The 22841-nt window shown below is 44.0% G+C and overlaps 1 protein-coding gene across 1 annotated transcript; it reads right to left on the bottom strand.

Moving 5' to 3' along the window:
• Positions 1–714: 714 nt before the first annotated feature.
• Il22ra2 (interleukin 22 receptor subunit alpha 2) lies at positions 715–12040 on the bottom strand. The gene is made up of 5 exons (XM_041653541.1): positions 11980–12040; positions 9472–9607; positions 6993–7171; positions 2071–2240; positions 715–973 (listed from the first exon to the last, which is right to left on the bottom strand). The coding sequence occupies exons 1-5, from the start codon at positions 12038–12040 to the stop codon at positions 824–826; spliced, it is 696 nt and encodes a 231-aa protein (XP_041509475.1). The 3' UTR covers positions 715–823.
• Positions 12041–22841: the final 10801 nt, after the last annotated feature.

Raw genomic sequence — 22841 nt, 5'->3', positions numbered from 1 at the left:
AAAACAAAACCAGAAAGGGTAGTCTTACTAAGATTAAGTGTTAAGTGAAGAGAGATTGTATTATGGAGATTTCCTTCAATATTTATATGCTATTGTTGAAAATCTTAATCTAGAGATTAATTCAGAGCCACGAGAGGCTATTTTGAAAGCATTGGTCACTAAGTAAAAATATCTCATAAGAAATAAAACTATGAAAATATATTCATGTAAAATAGAAATGTACAGAAACATAGTCATTCACATAAAATACTAAATCAGTGTATCTGTGGTAAAGCAAAAAATTATTGAAGCAGGATTGTCTGTTTATAATGCATTAAAAATTATTACTATATTTTATTAAATGCCTGTTATTTCTTGATTCTTATTTTGCGGTTTTAACAGAAAAAGAAAGATTATTGTTAGGATTGCTATATTCAGAAATAAACTTCTGTGTTTTATAGAAAATCTTTATCTTACTATCCTATTTTATTGAGGCAGGGTCTCACTATGTAGCCCTGCTTAGCCTGTAACTCTCTAAGGACACCAGGTTGGCCCCATAGTCAGAAATCTGCCTATCTCTGCCTCTCCTATGCTGGAATTAAAGACACAAGCTATCACGGCTCTCTAATTTCTTTCTCTTCTTTAAATTCTAATCTTTGAATCAGTTCAAATTTACCTTGTAACTAAAACAGAAAAGAAAGTATTGACAAAGAAACCCTTGAAAGGTGTGTGTGGGCATTGCGCTAAGAAAACAGAAACAGAAGTCAGCAAGCTGTTGCAGGCACAAGCCATCCCATCTTCAATATGTGTTTGGTTTCGGCACTGCACAGCGCCTCAGACCAGCTCATGGAATCTGCACACATCTTTGCTCACTTCTCGGGCTTTTTCTGCCTAACATGGGCCGATATATTTCCGCCACTATGCAGTAACCGGAGCGAGGAGTCAGACCTTCAATTTGAACAGTTCTCTGAGTTCCTTCATAGGCCTTTTGCTCCTACACAGGAGAGAAATGAGAGAGTGAATAATTTCCAGTGAGGTACCGATTTGCTTCTTCTTTGTTAAAATCAGTGATGTGTCTGTGATCGCTGGAGATCTTCAGGTAAAGCCTCCTTCCCCAAAGCCCTGGGCCATGACTGGAGAAAGCCGCTTGTTAAGCGGTCAAGCCGCATGACTTCTCCTTGAAGGCTAAGGATGGTTGGAGCCGTGGCCAGAGTCTCATTTTCAAGTGTATGAGTTCTGAGTCAGGAAATGGCCTGGACTTGCAGGGGTTCCTGTGCAGGCAAACTTGGTCAAAGAGAGGGAGGGAGTGCAGGGGGAGGGAAGGAGAGAGAGAGAGAGAGAGAGAGAGAGAGAGAGAGAGAGGGAATCTGCAGACTCAGCTCCCATTTTACTTCTCTGATTCTTAGAAAGTCTGGCAGCACCTGTTTCCTGTTTCTGACTGTCATGGATGGCTTCTTGTGTCCTCCTGAACTAGCCTTCTTCTTCTGTAGGTGAATCAGTTTCAGTGTGTTTTTTTCCCCTTCCAACTAAATAAGCCCTGACTTAGAGGGATACAAAAAAGGGCATCTGTTCACCATAGAACCTAGATAAAGGTGCTGATGGTGGGCGTTCCAATACAAACTACTACAGCAAGGCTGCTAAGCAAGGGTGGGAGTGGGGAGTGGCAGGAGAAGAGGGAGGGAAAACTGTGACCGGGATGGAAAATCAATCAATCAATCAATACCCCCAAAGAGACTACCAAACGAAACTACAATTCAAAGGCTACTGAAATAAAGAGGGAGTAGAAAGCTAACAAAATAACATTAGCATCAGAAAAATGAATGAAATATTTATATTAACTTTTCGCTATGCAAGGAAGTCTAAGGAGGGAAGCTGATTATCTGAAAGGTTGTATGCACTGCACACAGGAAGGCATGCACATAGAAACTCTGATGCTGATAGAGGCACTCACTCAGCTTCTCAGGGAAGATGAAAGAATAAAAAGACAGGGAAAGATCCGGAGACATAACATCAAAGAGACAGGTTGTGGGATAGAATCTTAATGCTCATTAAGCAAACGAAAGACCCAGACATCCAGTCATCTGAACTCACCTTTTCTAACAAATTGTCAAATAAGAAAACTCGGTATACCAAGTTATAGTAATTTTCTGTAGATGTATTGTTTCCCTTTCGGTTTCTGTACGGCAGCTCTGGGGCACGGAGAAGCACCAGCAAAGATCCGTTAACTGGGACCATAGTCACGGCGGGAGGGTCCAGCTTTGCTGCAGAAAAAAATCCGCGGTGTTGATAAAGCATTCTAAACATTGAACTGCTACAAATTGGCACTATGCATCACGCCAAATCACTGCTGTGTTCTGAAGTGTGTCAAAAATCATTACGAAGATAGTTTTACTTCCATTTGTAAAAGACTGAATTTCAGTCTCTTTCAATATTGAGAGAATGTCTGCCAATCATTTTGTCAACACTATGATTTCGTCAGAAAACTTAAGTATAAAAGTTATGTAGAGGGAGGGCTTAGAACAAGAAAGATATGTTTATACTTTTTCTCCTAGAATTTTGATTCTGTATCTGCTAAATTTTCTTGTTCTGTTTGCCATGCATCTTAGCGTCTTTTATTTTTTTTATTTTTTCTTCAAAATAGCTTATTTGACTGTTTTTTTTTTTCAGACCTGTTTCTAGTCTGTGAGTTTCTTCTTCAGCTGTAGCTGACCTGAGCTTGAATCCACAATTTTTGTCTCAGAGATTTTTATATTTTGTAAGTTGACTGTATTATCATTTTTTTTTTCTTTTCAAACTTCTAAGTGTTTGGAAGAGCTAAGTTTTTAATACACACCCTCCCACCCTGGCTTCTTAATTTGGGACCAAGAGTAAACTGAGTTTTCAGCCATCTAGAATTTTTATCTGACTGCTTGCAGAGAAAGGAATTTTCCTGGGTTTACATTTCACCCATCCAAGAGCCACAGGATTCAATCTTGCTTGTGCAGTTCATGCTCCGAATCCTCCTGAGCAGAGAGCCCTCACCATCACATGCAGATGTGGAGAACGGTCCTGTTTAGTTTCGGGGGACATTATTATAAGTGGCTCACTTTTCCTAGACAAGAATTTAACAGTATTATCACATTTGGCATCTCCAAACACCCTTTCTCTAGTGTGGCTCTGTATTTACAAAATGCTATTGTGCATTTTTTCTTCCCTGGAACATTTATACAGTGTTTGTCCCTTGAGGCCCAAGCAATGTTTACAGAAATAGCCTCATAATCCGGAGCAGCCAGGGCCTAGTTTTTTTTTTTTTAATATCTCAATTCACCATCTTAGATTCTTATTGTTTAATTCTATTGCTAATTTTAAAGACCAGTGTTCTTAACCTTTTGTGGAAGGGGGTACAGACTTAGAAATTTCTGCTGACTTGATTAAGGTTCTCTGGCAGCTCTCCTGTTTTTGTTGTGCAGGGATAGAAAACAGGTACTTCTATGTTCTACATAAGCTAGGTCCCCAGCCCTGACACTCCTGTCCTGGAAACATTGTCTCCCTGTGGTGCTTGTGAACACACCCAATTGTTAATCTCCCTGTCTCATTGGGTATTTGTTACAAATCTAAAATTCTTCCTGCTGGGTCATCTTTTGGTGAAATACCCTAATGTCTAGTCTCACAAAACAGTGTCTGTCTTTCAATAAACTTTTCCTATCCAAATTTATCGATGTCCGTTACAGGATATGAAAATGACTCACAGATTTGTGTCTTTCACAGAAGTCATCCTTAGCTTTGAGGACTGGATCTGTATAGACATTGTGTGGGGGTGGGTCCAGGCATCTTAAATTCAATGTGGTAAAAACTAAACTCATATTCGTGATTACCCAATATGCCACAAAGCTGCTCTTTTCTCATGAAATTGCATCCCAAAATAATCTCTGGTCTGTGTAGCTGTACCAGAGATAGACACAGAGGCCATCTTTGATGCGTTCTCCCTCCCCAGTATATCCAACTGCTCACCCTGTCCATCCAGTGTTAGATTTTCGACAGTCCTTCTCATGAGCCTAATGCAGGCCACAGCTGGTTTCCTGTAGCCTGTTACCATAACCTAGCCTACCGCTTCCCCTTCCTGCATTCTGTATGTGTTCTTTATGTTTCTCCACCAACATAGTCAAACTGATCTTTACAAAACACAAGCCTGACAACGCGGTCTCCTGGGCAGTCTGATGATGGGATCAAAATTACATCTTGTGAAACTTGGGACCCTGCTTGGTGCTATAGTGCTTGCTTTGCTATTTCCTTTTCTGGAGGAAGCCATAACTCCTTAAAAGAAAAGCTCCCTCGACTTGCTCCCTTTCCACGCTGCCCCTCGGCATGCCTTGCTTCACTGCACCAACCACTTTTTGGTCCCTAACACTGGCTCTGCTTCCTCCTGTAAGGGGGCTTTTGCAAATGCTGTTCCCTCTGCCTAGGATGCTCTCCCCCTCCTTCTGTTTGTTTAACACCTATTCATCTTGAGATCGACTCAAGTGTTTTTTCCCAGAACCACTTCTCCAAACACCCCTGGCCAGGTCCCTTCTTGGCTAAGATCTCATAGAGCTCATTTTGTTTCTACAGCATCCATCATGGGTACCATTTTGTGGATATGCTATTGCGTTCATATGAGTCTTCTCTACCAAACAGAAAACTCCGGGAAAAGACTTGTCTGCTTGCTCTGCTTGCCATGTTCTTTCTGGACCAGACAAATGTGCAGTAAGTACCTTGTAGATAGTTGCTGTGTGAAAAGGGAGATGTCAGGTTTAAAGGAAACTCCATTTCCCCAAATATCAAAAGGCAGAAGGAACAAATGCTATCTCTGTCGCCTATCAGTATGCCAAGGCTCATGCTGGCCTCAGGCCCCTTAGTATCACAAGTGTTATCCATTTTCTCATGCATAACTTTGTATTGTACCCTCCCTGACTTCCTCCACCCCCTCTCATCTCTCTCTCCTCTCCTCTCTGTTCTCTAGTCTCTTCTCTCTTCCTCCTTCCCTCCCTCCCTTCTTTCCTCCCTTCCTTTCTTACCTCTTCCCTTCCTTTCTCCTCTACCTCCCTGCATCTCCCATGGCCAGGTCTAGTTTGCTGGCCATGTTTGGTCCACTACTCTCTCCTCACCTGCTCTGAACTCTTCTAGATGCCTCTGGCTGTTCTTTCTCTCATATCTACAATAAAAGCTTTCCCCTTAACAACATCCTGGAGGAGTTGCATTGTCAGTTTATAGAAGAGGTGAGATGATTTTTCATATGGCTATAGGCTATATCCAAAACATACATATTTTATTCCAAAGAATCATGGTACCATGTAATTTAAGTCTTACCTGGCACCGGATGGCACTTAAGGTAACAATTTTCCTTATTAACTGATTTGTTTCTAGATAGACCTCAGGAGTCGGAGCTCCGTGAGCTGTGACAGGATGCTTCTCAGAGCTGGTCTTGGGAGTACCAGTGCATACAGGTGGCTCATTAACTGTCACACCAGGGTCTAGGAACATACTGTCCTCAGATCCTGGAAACCTGCTTTTCAACACAGGATGTTTGCACCGCCTCAGGAGTTGGGGGAGAAGAGGGCCAGGAGAGAGTGAAGAGTCAGAGGAGGGGGTAGGACTCCTCCCAAGGGCTTCAGGTAGCTCAGCTGAACTGTTTTAGATGCTGGGTGTCTCTTCTACTTGGGAAGCTACAAAAGAACCCTCCACATGCAAGGCTTTTTCTCTGTGAGGAGGAGGACTATAGAAATAACCTAAACCCTTGTTAACTAGGTGATACCATCCCTATCTAAGCAGGACAGCCAAAAGTCTCTACTGCTCTGAGCCGGTGTCTTGGGCTGTTCTTATCTGATGGGTCAGACGTTGATAAATATTTGAACTTGATCCGATTTCCAACCTTAAATATAACAAATGACCCACATGTCCCCTGACTGGTGCAAACCAGCTCAATCGTGCAGCTTCCTCCTTTACCTCAGAGAATTATTCATGGACTGACTTGAGTTTCATTCAAGTCGTGCCCAGAAAAGATGCTAAAGAGTACAGGTGGGTTTGTTAATTTCTTTTGTTCATCTCCCAAGTAAAAAGCTCGAGATGATCAATCAATCAATCAATAAAGCAACCTTTCTCCTGAGTTCTATTGCATCTAGCATTTTGAACCCAAGTCACTAAGTTTAAGTCTAAGTGGACATTGCATCACTTAGAGGAGGTAGACAGATGAGTCCCAAGCTCTTCAGACCAGGGGAGCCAAACCATCCCTACAGATGTTAACCAGAAGGAAGTTCAGGTCTTGGGATATGTTCTCACAAATACTGCTAGCATGGTTGGCAAATGTCTTCCCGACTTACAGTATTTGTACTTAGAACTAAGAACATTTATATGGGGCTGGAGAGATGACTCAGCAGTTAAGAACACTGGCTGCTCTTCCAAAGGACCAGAGTTCTATTCCCAACAACCGCATGTGGCTCACAACCATCTATAGTGGGATCTGAGGCCCTCTTCTGGCATAAAATTGTACAAGCAGATAGAGCATTTATATGTAAAATAAATCTTTTTTTTTTTTTAATTACAAATGTGCCAGGTGCTGGTGTCACAGGCCTTTAATCCCAGCACTCGAGGGCAGAGGCAGGTGGATCTCTGTGAGTTTGTGACCAGTCTGTTCCCCAGAGCAAGTTCCAGGACAGCCAGAACTGTTTGACAGAGAAACCCTGTGTTTTTACACTGACTATAAATAAGAGGGACAGGATCTGTGAAGTGAGAAAGCGTTGGGATAAAGAGAGAAATGATTGTTGTTTCTGAGTGTGTGGGGGTTAATAGATTGAAAGGTTTCTGTGTAAGCAGGGTGCTGGAGCTTTGAAACTCTGACCCAGATTTCCAGGGTTATCAAACAGGTTATAAACACAAGTGCCGAGTGTAGGCCTGAGGATTCCATCAGGATGACAGTATGGGTCTCAGCGGAGCACAGGACCTGGCCAAGCACCCAGAGGTTGTTGAAAGGAAGAAAGGAAATGGCAAGCGAAACTCACTTTCCCACCACGGGGTGAAGCGGGGTGTCATGCTCCAGGCAGAGTAGCTCCCAGCCCGGGCTGTCATCACCCTCCCGTAGTACGGCTCATACAGGTCTAATGTTTCATTGGTCAGGTCACAGAAGAGCGCTGTGGTCCCCCAGCAGTCCGTTTTATTCTTCCATTGTCTCTGCCCATACCTACAGAAGGGAAATCACAAACGTGAGTTTCTTCTCTCCCTCCTGAGGATGCCAGTTTTTTTTTTTCTAGTGTGTTGCTCTTCCTACAGATTGAAATCTTAGGCTATCTTCAAGAATCTATGAAAGTCCTTTCATGTCAGCCAGGGCATTTGGCTTGTTGAATGCTAAATTGAGCTTTGAAGCCTTCTGTGTCACTAACACAAGGGCTTATTTCCTTTGGTGTGCAGCGGTGTGCTTCTTCTGGTATGTGGACCGGCTTCCGTTTCCAGTACTCCGTTCACATTCTTCCCACTTCCGAAGCCTCAACCACTGCCCCATGCCTTCTCCGGCGATGCTCACCGAATGAACACACATAGCCCAGCTCTTGACTATTGAGTGGAAGTTGCTCTGAGGGTTCCTTAGGGAGCTCTGGCACTAAGGACCTGGGAGAAAGAACGCTGCAAACACAGGGTAAAGCAAAAGGCCAACCTGAGCCCATGGGGCAGCGTGACAACCAAACCTTCCTGCTGCTCACAAGGAGAGAGGAAGACCACGGAGTGTGGCAAGCAGGAGGCTGAGGAGGAAGGGCTCTGGTTGAAGGACTGACTTTGTCCTTCCATGTAGTGAGCAATATTGCTGCTCCCTATCCTCTACGCTCCACGTAATTCCAGAAGTTTCATGGTGTCAGGATGAAGACAGAAACAGCAACACAAACACGGCGCAAATGGATGAGCTTGGATCATCGTTTAGTGACGACCGATTGGCATTGTCACAGGAGCGCATCTGCTGTGACTGAGTTTTCCTGTTTCCTTTACCATAAGATTTTGTGTGTGTTCTATTCAAAATAGTTCAGGTGTGAACTAACTATAAGCCATGCAAACAAATGAAAGTTCTCAAAATTAGACATGTGTCTTGTGCTGTTGAAAATACGATAGGGACAGGAATCACCCCTCCGAGGTCTGAATTTTATGTAAACTTAAAGAATTACAGATTCGCCGGGCGGTGGTGGCGCACGCCTTTAATCCCAGCACTTGGGAGGCAGAGGCAGGAGGATCTCTGTGAGTTCGAGGCCAGCCTGGTCTACAAAGGGAGTTCCAGGACAGGCTCCAAAGCTACAGAGAAACCCTGTCTCGAAAAACCAAAAAAAAAAAAAAAAAAAAAAAAAAAGAATTACAGATTCAAGTTTCGTGGGGCCTCAGGTTGAATCTTAGCTTCATGGTGGAACAGTTTCAAATCCTCTTATTTCTTTGGCTACATTCAGGCTCATTTTGGACCTGTTTGTACTGTGTGCAGGGGACATGTGGATAGAGCACCGGTCCCTATTTCCCACCGCCGCAACCACGGCCGCAAACTTCTCTAGCTGGGTCCAAACATTGTTTGGAAACAGAGAAGCTTTTACTGAAAATATTGCTTCATTTTACGGAGGGAAATTAAAAAAAACCTGGGATATTGTTTTTTAAAATTAATTCAAAGGAAAATCTGAGCAAGGAGCTCTCCTCCCAGCCCACTCCAACTAAAGGGACATGGATGGATTTATGGATTAAGAGGCATTATTCTGGCTCGTATCTACACCTGATTTCCTGGACTTTTTACTGCAGACCACGAAAGCTAAGCTGCAATTGCTCCTGCCTTTTATTTAGCCAAGTTTCCAAACTATTTAGGAGGAGGAGAAGAATCTCAAAACCCCTATGGAATGTGTAGGTTGGATATTTGTCACCCTCCAATCAGGAGCAACTATTTCTCAGCCTTGACAAAGGAAAGGAGTTGATTACATCTGAGTTTTGGCATTGAACCGGCAAAGCAAGCACGAAGATCCGACAAGAGGAACATGCTGCTGCGTGTCCTAGTGTGTGTGCACGCTCACAGAAATCATTAATACTTACAAAGAATCTGGTAGACCGTAAACCTACCCCAAGACAAATTTACCAATTAATAATATCTTTTACATACTCCCATGTCTGCCTCAAGCTCAACCACCAGTAGCTTTGTCTTAATTGAGTGTTTGCTCTGGGCCGAGCGAGTGGCTGCCAACATCCATTTGACAACTTGAAGAGCCATCATGTGCTGGAAATGCCTGATGCCTAAGGACTCCTATCCCGAGCTCCCTGGAGCTGACTTACCTGTCTTAAAGACTGCGCACATTATCGTACCTTTGTGTCCCTGGACAACCTTCTGTCCCTACCTCTGCTTCTTCTAAACCTTCCTGCCTGGAACTCCTCAAAAAGCCAAATAAAGCAAAATCCAAAGGTGTTCAGATCCTCACACTCCATTGCAATCTAAAGCGTATCCCCTGGTATCCCCTGCCAACTGAATCTACTTACATTTTGTATTGCACAAAGTAGATGCTGCCATTGCCAGTGAGGAAGCTCCCTGGCTGCCATCTCAAAATGTTGTGGAAATTTCTGGACTGAAACTGGACGTTCCGAGGCTTCAGAGATCCATAGGCCGGCTGAGTTTCTAAAGTGGCAAGAAGGACAGCAGTGGGCATGGCTATGAGAACTGCTGCTCTGAGAGGCAGAAGGTTTGCATGAAATCTCTGCATCAGGAGGCCCCATGGAGTCACTCGAAGGGAAGGCAGTGATGGCAGGGTCAAAAATCAATATTTTTGACTCCTCAGTATAATGGTGAGAAGCCCCTCCCTTCTCCAGTTCTAGTGCATGAACTCAGGGCAAGTTCTCTGCCCCTGCGCTACACCTTTAGTCTAAGGTAAAATTGCAGAATGATGACTTTTGTACTAGAAAAAAAGTTAATGATATCACCACCACCACCACCCTTCAGCACTCCTCAACGGGTAAAGAAACTAAAACTCATGAAAAGAATAGAGAACATAATCTCTAGTTTATGCCCAATTAGCAATGGGATGTAATGACTGTGAAAAAACAAACAAAAACCCATTGCCTGTCTACTTGCTGTAAGTACCTACGTAGAGTTGTTCAGGTCCACTGGCCCACACTCAAGACCGTGGACTCTGGTGAGGGTGTGAAGTCATAGGCAGGAGAGGGCAAGACTTTGCTTGACAGGATTCTTGCATTTCCTTCTTCAAATCACATGATATGGGTGACCTAGCTTTACCTGCATTTAATCTTACAGAGGCTGGGGATCAATAACAAAATGTATTTCAGGGTTCAAAGTTTCCGACAAAGGAGAAAGGCTGGTTTCCTTGGATATTTCTTCTTACCCACTGAATGCTGTTATGGTGTTGACATTACCAATATTTTTGTATGTTTTGAAGGTCTCCTGCAATGCATGAATGTTGGTATGGACTTGGAAGATGTCTATTCCCATGCCTTATTTTGTGCTCCCAGATCACTACCTGCCTAATCCTAGTTAGTACATAAAAATTAGTAGCAGATGACAGGCACAATTTCTTGAAGACCCACCCAGAGTTGACTTGCTAACCTGAAGATGGCTGGCTCCTTGCTCTGTCTCTTATGTCTTTGGACTCACCTTGGATTCTTCTAACAACTTCACTGTCCTTGCTGTTCTCAGTGACAGCTCACAGTGCACAAAGCACCGAGGGGCTTTTTCATCATCTGCTCATTGAACTTGGCCCAACTCCTCCTTGATAAAGATACCGTCTGAGTCTTCCTCGTCTGGTCTAGAGACCCAGTCTTGGAGAAGTGAAGGGATCTGCCCAGGCTCAGGCGTTAAAGCTGATTTTGTACCCAGGCTGACTCTATAGCCTGCTTCTTACTACTGAAAACTGAAAATAAAGTTCCGGGCAAGTGGCAGAGGCAGAGTAATGCAACATTTATAAGCCTTTGCCTCCTTCAATTCCTTCCTTCTTGACTCCTATTAGTGAACACATAGAAGTATCCATCAGAAGCTGTGCTCATTCTTTTCAAAGTATCCACGGACAACTGCATAAGAGATACTATTACTGCTGCCTTAGCAGGTGTGGATACAGGCTCAGCAAAGTTACACGTCATGCCATGCCCCGGGTTACAGGTGCGGTACAGTAGGGAAGCAGGGTCATTTTACCAGCCCCTGAATTCCTGCTAAGTGCATCCTTGCTACCAAGGACAAGAGGAATAGCCTACTCTAGTTCCCTTATTTCTGTCAGATAGGACTGGGGTCGCTTGAAAGCAGAGTCATAGAACAACTGCATAATTGTGGACGCTTACCTAAGCCACTTAAGTGAGCGTCCACATCTACCGACTCGGGACTCCAGGGGCCTTTCTGAGAGGTTTGTCTTGATAAAACACTCTTGAAGAATTCTCTGTAGGCACCATTTGTTTGTGGCCTCTGTTCTGTGGGGGTGGCTGCTTTAAATACTCAGTCAGCCTTTACACTAACTCTAAGGCTCCCCAGTAACCTATGAATCTTCATTCCACAGACAAGAAAAGTCTCGGATAGGGTGTTAGGTAAAATACCTGTTTTTCTAGGTAACAAATGGCAGGTGAAATCTAGGTTCTGTCTATGTGGTTTAGGGTCTTGGGTCTTGTGCTCTTAATCACTTGATATTAGGAGGGAGGGAAGGGGGGAGAGAGAGAGAGAGAGAGAGAGAGAGAGAGAGAGAGAGAGAGGCAAGAGATAAAGAGATACACACACACACACACACAGAGAGAGAGAGAGAGAGAGAGAGAGAGGGAGAGAGAGAGAGAGAGAGAGAGAGGTTGACCATGATCTGTTTTCTACCATGAAAGTGGTCCCTCTGCCATGAACTCAGGTACCCACTATTCGTTCAGGATGCAGAGAGCAACGGACCCTATGTCTCCTGGGACCATTTAGTGACCTTACAGAGTCCAGAAAACCATTCAAGCCATTCCTAAACTTGTCTTGATCAGACTCAAAACCAGCCAGTTAAAAGAAAGTAGTAAAGTACTTACCTATTCCAACGGTCAGGAGGGACTTGATGAGGAAGCCTAGAAAGTAAAGCTTCAGCATCATGGTTGCAAGTGTGCCTGTCTGGAGACCAGTGTTCCTTTCAGTGAGGAGACAGCTGAGAAGAGGGAACTGTAAAAATCCACACATGGACCGTCACTTCCGTGGGCTCAACCAATGGCAAATGTTTCCTTAAAAGAAATTTATTTTGTTACATTATTTTTCTTACACTAAAAATTAGGAATCTCTTAACACGTATTTACATATATAAGTATACAAACACATATGTATATGTTCTGACTATGTGACTTAGGGTTTTGTGTCTTGTGCCTATAATCGCTTGATGACATTGAGAGAGAGAGAAAGAGAGAGAGAGATTGAATCTCTGAACTGTTCATATATACACACACAGCTGAATGTTTATCTGGCAGTTTGATAGCAAATCCTGAGGACAGGGTGGGACAGGAATTATACAAGGTGAGTTGAATGAATCTTGAGGGAATTTGGCTCTAAGAGGCCGGATGTGTTTGGGGGACCAGGAGGACTTCAGAATAATGTGCTTGGCAATTGTAGCAGCCTCAGTCCCTGGCAGCTGTTCAAAGGGTTGTAGGCAGTGCTTTTTGGATAGCTTCTCTCTCCCTGATATTTATGCCTAAGGCCCCTTGGCACTCCTAACTCTCCTGAGAGCTCCCTGCTATACTGTTAACTTTTTCTTCTCCAAGGTGGCCTTGAACCACTAGATGCCCCTCCTTTCCCAGTTCCACCCCACAGTTTCCAGCAATTAATCTCAAGGAAGATCTTCAAAGTTGCCATAGTAAACGATGACCGAAGAGGGTAACTGTGGAGGGCCATCAGTCTGAGCTGCATCAAATCTGGTTCACAGCTCCGTGAAGTCAGATTGAACCAACTCATGGGCTCTTTGTCAGAGCTCCATTACATTGCTTTACCAACAAATTCCCCCTGTGCTTTTGGAGGCACTAGACATTATGCATATAAGCACAGCGAAGTCGTGGGGATTTTGTTTCTTTGTTTGTTTTGCTTTTTTATGCTTCGAAGAGGCTCTTGAGGTCAAAAGAGGAAACGCACTCTGGCTTCTTTTTCATTGTATATGGATGAAAAAAAGAAAGAAATGAGAAGGAAGGAACATGGCTGCTCCTAGCAATGGTGGAAGAAAAATTTAATTATAGACATGTGGGCGAGCCGAGTCAGAGGCAGGGACATCAGGGAGAGCCCAGAGTGGACCTGACCCTGAGCCATGTGAGGAGAGGGGAGGGAAAGAAGAGGGGAGAGATGCGAACCAGGTTCAGCAGCCAGGACGCCTAAAGTCACAAAGAGAGAGGGTACCAAAATGGTTGGATTATATGGCAAGGGCAGCCCAGCCTTCGGGGATGGAGAGTTCAGGTAGTGGTGGGGTGTGCCAGCCAGGAGGGCCCTGCAACAGGCTTGGACTGAGGAATGACAGGGAGAAGCAGGCAGCCAGGTCCACACTGATGTGTTACATAGGCACGCCAGCCATTTGTCCTGGGTTTGAAACCTAACTGCTTTTGTTGATAATAAGTAAATAAAGAGCAAAGTGCTCTTCTCTATGAGTATTTCCCGCTGACATTGGGGCATTGATGCTGGGGTGGGTAGGGGTGGGGCAGAAAAGCCAGAAGGCTGGCCAAGAGAAGGCTCTTTCACTCTGTGTCCACGCTTTGTGGGATATCCTGCTAGGGACATGCAGGCAGGATTTTGGAGCACTTTGTGGGACTGGACCATCTGGGGAGAGCAAGTTGTTGGAGAATTCTGTAGCTGGTTTAAAATCGGCTGGGTCAGATAGACTAAAGAAAGAGGAAAAGTTAAGGAGTTTAGGGAATTTTTTTTTTTTAACCAGGGTGTACATTCGAAACTTTTAGACCCATAGAGCCATAGTTCTGGTAGTTTGGGGAGGCAAGTCTCGAGATCAGGGAAATGGGGAAAAGCCCACCCTCAGGAATAGGCAGTAGGCAGGAAAACTTAGGCTGCTGATTGACAGGAGTTATGTGAAATCTATCTGACATTGAAAGATGGATCCAAGTAGATTCCCTGAAGCTTACAAGAACTGCTTTGTTAAGTTTACAAATAGAGACAAAAGTTTTAGATAGGTTAGCATTACCACTGTTTATAATCTGCATTAAAATCCACATTGTAGAAAGGGCAGTAGACTTTTGAACTGTAGTACAAGCTTAGGGACACAAAAATTATTTGGGGTTAAAAATATGAATACTCTTCCCTCTCTCCAGACGGTGTATACAGGCTGAACAGACGTTTTTTAGCATGAGAAGCACTTATTCGAAGAAGACAACCAAAGGAAATTTAAAATCTTGAGCTTGTGACTATAATAGTGTTTGCCAGAGCTAGATTAAGAGCTTGTCAGATTTCTGTTGACTAATGTCAAAACTCTGAACTTTTGAAGTCTTAGCTTAACAATAGCATAGCGATGGAAACATTGTTTTTCATTTTTATATACTTTGAATCACTTTTTTACACTTTTATAACGTGCATAGACTTTAAACGTTTTTAGTCCAGTTATTTACCGTGAGACATGGGTGGTTGGTAACTGAGAGCCCGCACTGTAAAGCAAGTTCCTTTAAATAAAGGAACAATAAAAAGTCACTTGGAAACCTGTTTTGTGAGTTTAATCTCTTTTCAGAGTCTGGTAGCAAGATAAACTGTTTGTCTTTCTCAGCTGGGGGCCTAGAAGCTCCAGGTGATTAAGGCTTGATTTTTCTATGTCAGGAGAACTGAGGAGGTAGCTGAAACCTGGAGGGGGGGGGTGGAGTTGGGTACTTGCAGACATTAAATTGACAAAGATACAACAGTTAGTCAATGTCATCAGAGATCCGAGAGGATAAATTATAGCCGGAAGTATAATCTCAATGGTCTATGTATCAACTAAAACAATCGCGATCCAATACCTAGACAGGTTATCCTAGGCTTCCAGGGTTCTTTGGGGGGCAGAAGTAGTTGAGCTTTGTAATATGTTTTCTGCCTCCCCAACAAATAAGTTTCTCCCCTGATGCAGTAAGATCAAGGTGAATTGAAAAAGTAGAATAACAGGCGTCTGGTCCATATTGGGTCATGGTCTGAGCGGATGAGGACGGCTGACCAGGTCTCTTCCTCTTAGTGTGGTAGCCTTGAGCCGACCAGCTGGACCTCTTTCCAACCACATACTAAATTCCCCGGGTTTCTAGAGGACATAACTGGTCGTTTCCAGTCTCGTTATCAAGGAGCCAGCTACCACATAAAGGAAGACTGCGGAGAGGAACAACTGGAGAACCGCCATAAACGGGCTGCCCACACATGCTTAAGAAGCATTGCTGAGGTAGAAACGATGATGATGATGATGATGATGATGATGATGATGCTGTTTGAACAGAGCAACTCCCAGGCAAATTCTCCAATCCCAGAGATCAAGGCCAGAGAAGTTGCACCCCATGTATTGGAGGCGAGGGGTGATGGCATGCCTCCCACAAGCTGGGTTTGTGCCCAAGTGTGGTCGAAAATGGAGCACTAAGGTAGGGACTTGGTCAGCTGGAAACTTCGGGGGAGGGAGCTGCAGTAGCCATCAGGAATTGGACTTTTGGGGGCTTTTCTTCTGTTCAGAGACTCTCTGAACAGGAAGTATTTGGAGAGAGAGAGAGAGAGAGAAGAGAGAGAAGGACTTTTTGGATCATGCAGGGGCTAGCTGGAGGTACTAACGCAACACTCTGGATGTCATACAGGGTAGCAGAGGCCTTTGGTTGTCCAGACCCAGGTCTCAGAAATTTTTCCTGTAAAGGAACTTGGGAATGCTGAACTTACTTTTACTGGACAAAATAGGGCAGACAATAAAAAAATTGTCCAGTTTGTGGAGCATGCTGGTGGCAGGCAGGGCATGAGGCGGTTTCAGGCAGGGTTAGCCTCACCACAATCCAGGTGGAATCATCGTGTCCCATATGTCTTCCTTGGAGACCGTAAGGGTTCCCGCTAGGAGGGGGCAGTAACGCCTTTTGTGGGAAGCTTAAACATTAAAAATGCATGTTCAACAGATCTCTTAAGAGTTTGAGGACCATCTATCTATTAAGCATATCTTTTTTTTTTAACTTGGAAAACACATAAGAGGCCAAATAAAGATTGTCATTAAGTGAACAGTTGACAAGTTAGTAGATTGACAAAATCGCCAAAGACAAAGGAACTAGACAAATATGATTGTGAACCTAAGTAGACCTTAGGAATTTATAAACCTTATTTATCAAATATACTTTATTTATTAAACATATGTGGTTACATATCTAAATTTTTTAGCAGCATGGCGTTGAACAGTTAGCAAAGACATAAGTAGTTAGAAATACAGTATAAATCAGCTCTTGTTAGTCTGACCTTTATAACCTTAAAATTTTGTCACCATGCAAAAATCCAGACCAATCCAAAATATTTTAGAGACCTGTTGTTGCTTCCTTAGTCTAAAAGGGGACCCAATGAGAAACTAAGGGCTCGGTAGGACTGAGAAGTTCTATCATCGTTGTTTTAAACCGTGCGGTCATCTTAAGATGGTGGAGTCATAGTGCAAGTATCCTTTAACCTTAGTAAAGATGGCTGCCGGTTATGTGGCTGCTTCCATCTTGATGATTCATCAACCAATATTGAGGAGAGCCACAGGGCCGCTATTTAAAAACACCAGTTTTCCTATATAAGAGTCAAATCTAAGTTACCTATATAATAGATTCTAAACCAGAGTTGAATCACATGTGTCGTATGTTGTGGCAAATTAGAATTCCGATGTATAGTGTTTAATTATAAGCCTTTTGTTATAAGCTTTAAGGAAATTTTTTGTGGCAGATTTTACATATTTTAAACCATACCAATGAATTTATAAATCCTGAGACAGAGTTTATATCATAGTCTTAAGAGTTTTCTTTTTCCTTAGCAGAGCACAGAAAAATCATAGAGATAATATTTTTAAGAATGAGAAGATGTGGAACCTTAGAGATAAGAGACTTTGGGGTCGTTTACTTTTGTGGTAACAGAAGTTGTTACAATCTGTGAGAATTTGAAAATCAACTGTGCCGATTTCAGGCCTTTGTTCTGTACTGAGGCCAATCTGTGGTAATAAAGTATGAGTCTGTAGATGACAAAGATAGTCACAAAGTAGAACATTGTGTGCCAGGGACGGGGTGTTCCTGTAAGTTCCAGGAGGGGGCTGAGAAACGAAGCTCTGGGAACGCAGGAGCTGACAGGAGGCTTAGTGGGACTGCAGTCAGGAGCTGACAGGAGGCTTAGTGGGACTGCAGTCAGGAGCTGACAGGAGGCTTAGTGAGACTGCAGGCAGGACTGACAGGTGACTTATTGAGGCTGTAGGCAGGCCGTAGTTCCTCAAGGAAGGCTAGAGAAAGCTAAGAGGGAGCAGGGAAAAGGGATCCAGTAGTAGAGACCCAGACAGGTGTAGCAAGCCAGAGCCCAGAGCCAGCTGAGGTGGATAAAGTGTCTTGACAAGAATTTCCATCTAAGACATCCCCAAGAAGAAAGAGAAACTTGTCAGAGAGAAAAATGTTCCAAGTCACAGAAGAAAGGCATCTCTTGTCCTTGTAATTGGAGCCCAGTGAGGATGGGAAGGCCTTCCTGGAACACCTGTGTGACTTTTATATCCACAGTAAACAGAGCAGGCAGCTGGTGGTGACACATAGCCAGGAGAGAAGGAGAAGGGAGCATAGGAGAGAAGGAGATGTTTGTGTGGGTGAAGCAGGCCAGAGGCCAGAGAGTAGCAGTTAGAAAGTAGAGAGAGGGAGGCGGCAGCTGAAGAATCAGACTCCAGAATTTGGAATCAGGTTTTGTGGCTGGCAGAAGCCAACAGAAACACATGATCCATACATACCTTAGAAAAGTCAGATTAGCAGCTTGGCTCAGATCCGCTGAGTTTCCCAGAAGGGAGCTCATTTTTTTGCCATTCCCAGATTTCCATGCACAAATGAATGAAAAAAAGAAATAAGAAAGGGAAAGGGAATATGATTGGTCTCAGATTTTAGCACTGAATGAATGAAAAAAAGGAAGGAAGGAAGGAAGGAAGGAAGGAAGAGGGGGAGGGGAAAGGGAAGGGAAGGGAAGGAAAGGGAAGGGAAGAGAAAGAAAAGGAAAGGAACATGACTGGTCCTGGGTTTGCTGGAGGAGAAACTTAATCACAGACATGTGGAAGAGCACAGCCAGAGGCAGGGACATCAGGGAGAGTCCATAGTGGACATGACCCAGAGCCATGTGAGGAGAGGGGAGGGAAAGAAGAGAGGAGAGATGGGGACCAGGTGCAGAAGCCAGGAAGCCCAAAGTCACAAAGAGAGAGGGTACCAACATGGCTAGATTATACGGTAAGTGCATCCCAGCCCTCGGGGATGGAGAGTTCAGGTAGGGACAGGGTATGTCAGCCAGGAAGACCCTGTAACAGGTAGGGATTGAGGGAATATGGGAGAACCTGGCAGCCAGGTCTATTTGATATGTTAAATAGGCACCCCAGCCATTTGTCCTGGGTTTGAAACCTAACAGTACACCTGTAGACTCATTCCGATTCTTAGAAGAGCTCCTTTGGTGATGGCTGCTGGGTAGAAGTCATTGGTCATTCATTGGTTCATGCATTCATCCACTCGTTCATTCATTCATACATCCATTCATTCATGCATTCATTCACTCACTCGCTCATTCATACTTGGCAAATATGTGTTGCCCTACCACAGAGCAAGCGTTGCTCTAAGCAGCAGATAAGACAGAGATGCCCCTTAAGTTCCGATGCTGAATTCCAGAGGGGTCAGGGATGTAGATAGCACTGAGCCAACGTTGGGCTGTGACTTTCTACCCATGTCTACTCTCTCTTTCCATCTTAAATGAGAAAGAAAAGGTTTCAGGAAGCGCTGGGAGATATGTCTTCCCCTATTCTTCACCACAGATTAGCTAGAGCTAGAGCTGAAGGGAGCTGGAGGATGGAAGACAGCAGAACTACAGGAAGGAGGGTGCTGCGGACAGACAGCAGGGTGGTTGAGGATAGATGTCACGCGTGCGTTATAAAAACACTGTATGGAGATGTGTGACAACCCCAGGTCTGCCTCCTCCCTGTGATCCAGGCCTCCCCCCTTCTGTGAGTGAAGCTGCCATTGGTTGAAAGGTTGCCTCTTTGAAGTAGAGTCCTGCAGCGTAGGCTATGTCCCCTTGCCATGATTTTGGCATTCCAAGTTCCCTAGCATCATCCTTCCTCGTTTGCTGACATTGCCCGCTGGATTTTAAACTTTGCACCAGCCCTGATTATTAAATGGTAGGTGATCGTCTGGATTTGAACACAACGCATGTGATAGTCAATGTCTTCACCACCAATGAATATTATTTTGAAGCAATTAAATGGCTCCTGGTTCCAGTTCAAGGGGAAGAGGAAATGCCTGAGTTTACAGTATTATGTTGAGCAGCGGCGAGTGAGATTAGGGTTTTTGCATGGAGTTACTGATTCTATAAAACAAATAAGAAGTTGGGAGGAAGGGGAAAGTTATATAAAAGTTCTTAGGAACTGAACTCTGGCTGGGACTGTAGTTCAGTGCCAAGCGTGTTCTCCACCCTGGTTTCAATCCTTAGCATCCAAAGCATAGAAAGAAAAAAATGTTTTTGAGGACTAAATTCTCTCAATAACCTGAGCTTTCGTCACGTCACACTTCAGAAACCAAACCCATCTTGCCGCCATTCCACGAGCTGTCTCAGTGACAAGCTGTGTAAATGACAACTGTGAAAGCCAACATCTCTAACCGTTCATTAAGTTGACAAAAAGACGAATTATATTTTCCCCATTAACCTGGCAGCCAGTGAACATGTACAGGATTGTTGCAAATGAAATTTGAAGTCGTCTTGTGTGAAAAGAACATTAATCAGTTAATGGGGGCCTCTGCTCTCCTTCCTTCAGTCATGAAATGCTAGCTTTAGACACGTTTTCTGTCCTTTCCTTCCTACCTTCCACTGCTCAGGAGGGAGAGTTTATGTGGCTACGACAACAGGTGTCCCCATTGTGCTGTGTCGGGAGAACGTGCCCAAGCCCCTAACTTGGCCAAACTTGAGTCTCTTCTTTCTTCCTTCTTTCTTCTGTGGCTCCTAGAAGATCAATAATTTTTCTAAGGAAAAAAACTTATTTTTAGATGTGATATGGAGTGCTACTCTTTTTGTTGCTGGTGTTCTTTTCTAGAGGTACGTATTGAAGTATGGCAGGTTAAAATGGCATGATTTGTTTCAAAATAGAAGGGCCGTGGAAAGGCAAGAATAACACTTGTTAATCATGAGACACTGTTAAGGGTTTTGTGTGCGTTACCTTATTTAAAACTATCTCTTAGCCTAGGAGGTTGGTATTATCTTGACATTTCAGATGAAGAAACTGAGGCACGGAGAAACTGAGAGTACTTGGTCAAAGTTCTATAGCAAACAGTACTGGAATGAGGAGCAAAATCAGATCTGGATGAATTCACAGTGTGAAGATGATTATAAAATTGCCACTGTCATTCTTTATTTGGAATATTCATCCCTTAAAGGGACAGGAAGATGTCAAAGAAGAATGCAATACTCACACGAACAAGAAAATAATCCCTTTTAGCCTGTTAAATGCAGGCACTGTTCTAGGCATGAGTTGGCAAAAATGAATTCAACAGCAGATCCAGCAATGATAGGGTCGAGATAATCTTTTGCAGCTAGGTGGCCCTGTATGTGTCCCTTTTTCTCCTTCAGAGTGGGGTTTAAAACCAGATGCTCGGGGTGACTTTGGTGGTGTCCATCCACAGTGACTCAGATGGCATTTGCCTCTGGTTTCTTCTCCAGACCCTTCTCTCATTCTGTCCTCACAATTCCAGCACCAGAGCTGTGGATGTCCATAGTGGCAAACTGGGACACCTGTTGCCTTTTCTTACTTACCATAACTTACTTTTCATAACTTCCCCAAGGAATGCCTATGACCTTCAAGCAGCTCTGAATCCTGGAAGAACTGGTTTGCAATTCAAAACTGTTTTCAGAGGAGAATTCAGAAAAGAAGGAATCTTGCTATGCAAATACAATCAATAAGCACGCTGTGCAACCTAAGTTTAATTTTGGTCATTTGGATTCAACAACAATACGTGACAGGTTGAACATCCATGCTCTGAATATACGAAAGAACTCTAACCTGTTCCACGGCGGAACGTTTGGAGTGCTGAGATGCTTCAGGCTCACGCCATGGGGAATGGTCGAAGGCAGCTGCTCTACAAACACCAGCCCAAGCCCTCCAAGCTCTGTGTACAAACTGAGACAGAAATAAAACATAAACGAAGTATGTGTTTAGACTCCGACTCCATTCCTAAGGTATTCATGTATTTGCAAACATTCTAAAATATAGGACATTTCCAAAAGCTGAAGGAATTCCAGTCCTAAGCATTTCCGATAAAGGCCACTTGATTTGTGTGACATCTGAAAGTCTCCTTCATGAAATTAACACTATCTGTTCTTTATATATATTTTTCTGGACAAGAGAGACTATTGATTTTGTTTTGACTGCTTTTTTTTTTTTCAAAGAATGTCATGTCTGTGTGGTCTGCTTCATGTATGTGTATATTCTCAGAGCTGACCATTGGCACGTTCTTCTCTGGGGAAGACTGTTTCTTGGCCTCCCGCTCTTCCTTAGTCTTTGTCTAGGGTTGAGGCCTTCCATGCCTTCTACTATCCACATTAACGTGTTTATTGTTGCCATCCTTGTTCCGGTCCTATTTAGGGAGCCTATTTTGATTGTTTTTGATCAAGGTCATTCAGTGACCTTGGAAACCATTAAGTCCTTTCCTAAGGCCTTCACGCGTTTGGGGACCCTGGAAAGAGCTTTCATTGGAATCTGAATGAAACTGGGCATTCCTTCCTCCATCTTGACCATCAGGTCCCTGCTATCATGATGTTTTGGCAGAGCTGTGGCCATGACCTCCTGACCAGCCTTCCTGTTACTACTGTCCTGTGTACCAAGTGGAGTGTTCCTTTTAAACATGAAATGAGAACGTGCCAACCTTCCCATCTCAATCAGAATGAAAACCAAACATTTGTTTCTCGGACCTTCCAGGAGCTGACTCCATCAACTAACTCTTAAATTCATGCCCTGCACACTCTCCACTTTCTCTGCGGCTCTCCAGACTTCACAACCTTCCTGACATTCCTTTGCCACGCCAGGCGCACTCCCTCCCACTCTCTTGAATGCATTCCTCAGAGGTACAAGCTCATTGCTTCACCTCCTTTCGTGCCTGCTTAAATGTTGCCTTAATGGTGGCTTTCCGGCTGCTCGCCCCAAAGCCCAGTCCCACTCCCTCCCAGATGGCTGTCTTTGTCATATCCTTCACTCTCCCGCACTGCACAGGATGCATTTCAGGTTATTCTCACGATGTGAACATCTTCCTTGTCAGCCATGAGTTTGAACATTTGGTCCCTGGCATATGCAAAATCAAATTTCATTCCCCAACTTCTGGTGGTTAAACAAGAGTAAGCATTCCTCAGGAACTCCGGAAGCTGGTTCCCCTCCACCAAAGGAACCACTTTCCCTATCACTGGCAGAAGGGACAAATGGCTATCTGAAGTCCTTATCAGCACACCAAGGCACAGGCTGGCTTCCAGACTCCCACAGTATCACAAGTACTTGTTGCAGAGTCCTTGCCTTTCTCAGCCCTTCTGGCCTATCTATCCTCCGACCTTAAGCTTCCCCAGGCCCGGGAGCTTCCCTCCCCCAGCTACTACTTTCTCACTATGTCTCTTGGCCCCTTCTTGGTCCTTTTTTCTCTGCTTCCAGATGCCCCTGGCTGTTTTCCCCCTTATATCTACAATAAAACCTTCCCTTGAACTGTATCTTGGTGTGGTCATG

Source organism: Microtus oregoni, unplaced genomic scaffold (genome assembly GCF_018167655.1).
Source record: "Microtus oregoni isolate MIOR12 unplaced genomic scaffold, Mior012 000006F_ref0000085, whole genome shotgun sequence".
In the NCBI taxonomy this organism is placed as follows: domain Eukaryota; kingdom Metazoa; phylum Chordata; class Mammalia; order Rodentia; family Cricetidae; genus Microtus; species Microtus oregoni.
Note: the sequence above shows the minus strand (reverse complement) of the source record. Positions and strands in the feature narration are given on the sequence as shown.

Excerpts from the sequence above, each read along its gene's own strand:
- Il22ra2 (XM_041653541.1), bottom strand. The coding sequence starts at position 12,040 with ATGATGCTGAAGCTTTACTTTCTAGGCTTCCTCATCAAGTCCCTCCTG. Across the intron at positions 9,608-11,979 it reads CCTCCTGACCGTTGGAATAG|AAACTCAGCCGGCCTATGGA; the intron begins GTAAGTACTTTA and ends TTGCCACTTTAG. Across the intron at positions 974-2,070 it reads TTGACAATTTGTTAGAAAAG|GAGCAAAAGGCCTATGAAGG; the intron begins GTGAGTTCAGAT and ends TCTCCTGTGTAG.